The 5,000-nt window shown below is 50.2% G+C and overlaps 1 protein-coding gene across 2 annotated transcripts in view; it reads right to left on the minus strand.

Annotated features, from left to right (window-relative positions):
- The window catches only part of LOC308165954 (nectin-2), a 77,346-nt gene that overhangs the window by 32,322 nt on the left and 40,024 nt on the right, over positions 1-5,000 (minus strand). The window contains exon 7 of one of the 2 annotated variants that reach the window (XM_080540162.1): positions 1,102-1,854. The exons of the other annotated variant lie outside the window; for it this stretch is intronic. Coding sequence (XP_080396288.1) covers positions 1,241-1,854 — 614 coding nt within the window. The 3' untranslated portion in view covers positions 1,102-1,240. Of the gene's footprint in view, positions 1-1,101; positions 1,855-5,000 lie in introns of those variants that run through there. 2 annotated transcript variants of the gene reach the window in all.

The following is a 5,000-nucleotide window of genomic DNA, read 5'->3' on the forward strand; positions in this document are numbered from 1 at the left end:
GAGAGAGAGAGGAGAGAAAAAGGCCACGTCATAAACGATAAGCAGTGGCAAGCTGTTGGTCCCGTCTAAGCGGGGTGACTTCATGCCTCATTACCAATCAAACTCCTCTTGTCAGGAGCACTCTGAAGAGAGGCCTGAGACGACCAAACTGCCACGCTGTTCCAACTGTCTCCCTCTCTCTCCCCCTCTCTCCATCTCGCCTTGTTTACACCGCTCACTCCTTCTCCTCCTCCTCTCCCTCTCTCTGTTTTTGTTTGTTGTCTAGTGTGCGTGCGATTTGGTTCAAACTCACTTCCCTCCCTCTCCCATCAGTCTTAATTCCTCTTTCTTTCATTCAACTCTTTCTCGTTTCTGCAATGCTCCCTCCCTCCCTTCCATGGGGTTTCTACTTTCAGCACAATCCCATGAATGACTACAGTGCAGGTAGAGGGAGGGAGAGAGAGAGAAAGAGAGAAGAATTGAGAGACAGACACAGCAGTGACTAGTGCAGAAGATTAAAGAGTTTCACACATTTACTTTCCTCGACAACATCGACCACTTCTTTTTCCCTGCAAACTTTCCCTCCCTTCTTGTCAAGGCAGAAACACACGCTGTCGACAGAATAATAAGATGTCCTCCAAAGGACGGCTGAGAATAAGCAGGGAGAACACATCACCGTGACACGGTGTTCCATTTGTACTTTGTACGGTGTGTGTTGTTTAGTGGAAACAATAGTAAATACGTTAGCAGGAGGAGAGGTTTTTTTGGCTAGCGAGGTGCTATTGAGATGCCATTTTCTCCTCGTTCTCCTTGCTACAATGTCCTCGCCATTCCGGAGCCACCCGTCAAGTCAAGGTCGCGATGCTAGCGGACGGGAGCCAGATTGTTTGATGATTATTCGTTCACTTTTTGGTCGACAACACAACAAGGGATCAAAGTTCTCTTTCTGTTGGGAGACAGAAACCACAGTCCCACAGCATCCTCGTCCTCCAAACCGTCCCCGTTTGGAACATTCCACCCCCCCCCCCCCCTCCCCCCTCCCCTCCAGTCAGTTCATTCAGGTCAATCTTCCTGCTTTGTGGTTGGTGGTCATATATTAAAAAAATAAAATAAAACTGGTATTAATTTATTTTTCCAGGGGTGAGAACCCCCCTAACACCACAGAATCGTTTTGAGGAAGGAGTTTATTTCACCTCCTCCTTCTCTCCATCCCTCTTTCTTTCCTTCCTTCCTTCTTCTCTCTCTCTCTCTCTCTCCTCCTCTACACGTACACAGCAGTCCGCGAGATCACCGAGCCGTCCCTCTGGGACTCCATGTCGTCGTCGATGTAACCGCCGGGGCCCATCATGCCGTCCTCCTCGTCGTGAGGGGGGCGGAGCTGCAGGATGGGCCCGCCCCCTCCGAAGTGGTCGTACCTCTCGTCCCCCTCGTCCTCCAGGTCGTCGAACTTCCTCCTCTCCGCCTCGTCCAGCTCGCCACTCAGCAGGATGTCCTGGGCGGTGGGGGTGGTGGCCGCCACCTCCTCCCCCCCACCCCCCCGCCCCCCCCCCATGTGCAGCGGCTGATGGTGATTGGTCTTCTCCGACAGGCCCTGGTGGTCGGCGCTCTCGTTGTACACGTAGATGGGGCCGTTGTTGTTGCCGCCGGCAACAGCGGCGCCGGCCCCGTTCTTGTTGCTCGACTTCTTCCCGCCGCCGAAGATGCGGGACTTGATGTCGTTGCCGTTGCCGTTACCGTTGCCGCGGTAACCCTGCTGTTGCCGGCGGCTGCGGGTCACCAGGACGGCGACGAGGGCGGCGACCAGGAGGACGGCCAGCAGGGAGCCGATCACAGCCCCCGCCACCACGCCGGTATTGGACGGGTTCGTTGAGGGCTCTGTATGAAGGGAGGGGAGGGAGGGAGGGAAACACAGGGAGGAGGAGAGGAAGAAAGAAGGATGACAGTGAGAAAAGGGGGGTAAAGAGAGAGATGGGAGAGAGAGATAGTAAACAAAAGAGAGGAAGAAAAGATGAAAGAAAGAGACAGCACAGGAACAAGAGAGGAGCAGACAAGGACAAAGAGGGAGGGAGAGAAAAAGAGAGGCGGGGTTGGATGACGTCAGTGGTGCTGGTCTGAACTGCATTTCTTGTGGTGGTGGGTGTTATGACGGGTCTTGAGGTGTCTGTACTGTATGGCGTGTGACGTGTGTGTGTGTGTGTGTGTACACAGTTTTTACATCACTGACATTGCCTCCTTTCCCTCTGAGCTGCTCCTGTCCTCATTCCCCTTAGAAACGCGTCGTCTCTGCAGCGACAACAACACAGCGTTTCCCTATGCTGCTGTGAGCGCAGTGTGCAACGACGTTCTCTCCATTTTCACACACAAACCGTGAGCTTAGAATTATAAGGTTCTCTCTCCGTTTAGGGCAGTTCAGAGATATTGAGCGTCAAAGTTTTTACATTCCATTATGTTTTGTGAGATGGAACCTTTGTATTTTATGAATGACTAACTCGAAAATGTCAACATTTAAAAAATAACACCACACAGGCATTAATAAACACCTAATGGATCAGATTACGTAAAAAAACAAAATTTCGACCAAAAATGGAGATAGAACCGTATAATTCTAACGTCACGAAATGGCTGCCACGCACAAAAGAGAACACACACACACACACACGTCCAGAGAGTTTCCCGAAGGGCAGGGACAGGTGGAGGCCATGCAGGAGAGGGGGATGATGGATGAAAAGGAATGAGGAGGAAATGGGAGGGGGGGAGGGGAGGGGTGTTGGTGATTTGACTGACGGAGCGACACAGCGACACAGCAGAATGACAACTCCTCCTCAGGAGCCTCAAATGCAGAACAGAACCGTGGACAGATGTGGTCCTCTCCCAAGGTGTGTCTGGGGTTTTGTAACAGCGCTTCTCCATTGACCAGACCGGGACGGTTACAGGACGGCACGCGTTTGTATCTTATCCGTACCGTATTTTCTGAAATGCTTCTCCATTATACACAACAGACCTGCCTCCTCCGAGAAAAGAATGCATTTCGCTGGCCGCAGCGGGGATTTTAAATCCTCAATAAAAAAAAACTCCATTTTAAACCCTCCATTGGCTAAAAGCTTTATTTGTGTGTTAACATGTTATTTTATGAAGTTTTAATATGTTTTTCGGCGAGAAAGTAACCATAAATATCACCAAAATGTGTCCAGTTTATCAAAATAACACTTCTGTTTGCTAGCTACATTACGTTGCTGAGATACACTGCAGGGTTCGACAGAAACATCGTAATATAATTGCTAAACAAGTTGTAAGATTATTTGGGGGGCTTATCTTTAGCTAGCTAAAGTAGCTAGGTTACTATATTGTTGTCTTAGCAGTTGGTAAAAGAACAGGATTAAAATAAATATATATGAGCAATAACATATCGTGGGCTTGCTACAGCAAGCACAATAACAACCAAATTGTTCCGTCTGAAGCTACAGTACTGGGACCATTCGTGACTGGGCTACAGGCAGTCAAACACTAGGCGGACGTGTGTGTAAGACACAAATAAACGTGGGTTTCATGCATTTCAAGTGGCATCTTTGTAATCATGACAACCACGTCATGTCTAAGAATGCATTTCACCATGTTAATTCCCATTATAGTGAAAATACCACCACTCATCCATGATCAGACTTAGCTGGGGTGCTGCAGCTGAAGAGTATCAAATAGAATGCAAACAACAGCTGTATGACGTGTCACTTATTAATCAAACCAATCAACGGTCTGCAGTGTCACATCGTAGCACGGATAGGACGAGTCAGGAAGGGCAGCCAACATCAGTACGGGTACTACGGCCCAGTACGGCCCAGTTGGCAGTGGAGAAAGCAAAACAAAGCGGGCGCACAAATGGACTGTACTTATATAGCGCCTTTATCCAAAGCGCTTTACAACGGCCTCTCATTCACCCATTCACACACACACATTCACACACCAATGGCGGAAAGCTACCACGCAAGGCGCCGGCCCGCTCACTGGGAGCAATTTGGGGTTCAGTGTCTTGCCCAAGGACACTTCAACATGTGGCCAGCCGGGGCCTCCAACCGCCGATCTGCCAACCTTGAGATCATTAGACGGCAGCTCTACCTCCTGAGCCACAGCCGCCGCGCACAGGTTCTGGTACGGTACGGGACGGTAGTGGAGAAGCGCCATAAGGGGCCGGACGGTGTGTGTGTGTGTGTGTGTGTGTTTCCTCATCTCCAGTATAGTCCTCACGTGCGGGGGCTGCCATGCACATCACCCGTAGAGACAAAAGGAAAGGCAGCCAGGGAGAAAAGAAAATAGCTCTGTGTGTCTTCACAGATACCTTGTGCAGTACCGTTGTCCTCTATGCTCTGTTCTGACAGGATTAGATAGTCAAGAGTCAAGTCATATACTCGTACAAGAGCCCAATTGGAAGGCTGAATAAGGCTTTCCTGCTGGGGATACATTTCGGCAGCGAAAGGAAGCCATTTTAGAGAGTATTTTTGATTAAGCTCAAGGTTTCCACTGCAGCCTAGCAGCTACCTGTGGTACTCTGCCAGCAGTAGGGAAATGGAAGGAGTGTGCGTGCATCTGTGTGTGGGTACCAAACCCCAGGGATTAGAGAGTGATGACTAAATCAGGGCTGTGGAGAGGTCCCCTATGACCAACTCACCAAGTGTTCACTGTTCACAAAAAAAAAATTCTCTCTCTCTCTCTCTCTCTCTCTCTCTCTCTCTCTCTCTTTCTCTCTCTCTCTCTCTGTCTGTCTCTCTCTCTCCCTCTCTCTCCCTCCCTCTCTCTCTCTCCCTCTCTCTCTCTCTCTCTCTCTCTCTCTCTCTCTCCCTCTCTCCCTCCTTCTCTGCCGCCTCCTCTCTTCCACTCTGTCCTACTCCACTCCTCTACCCCCCCCTACTCACCACACATCTCTCACTTTCTCTAGGCTGATGCAGTAAACTAACCATTTCCATTCACACAGAGGCCAGTGAGACGGGGGGGGGGGGCTCCGTGTCCTCCAGACACAGAGACACAGGAAG

Source organism: Nansenia antarctica, assembly GCF_963989245.1.
Source record: "Nansenia antarctica genome assembly, chromosome: 10".
NCBI lineage: Eukaryota > Metazoa > Chordata > Actinopteri > Argentiniformes > Microstomatidae > Nansenia > Nansenia antarctica.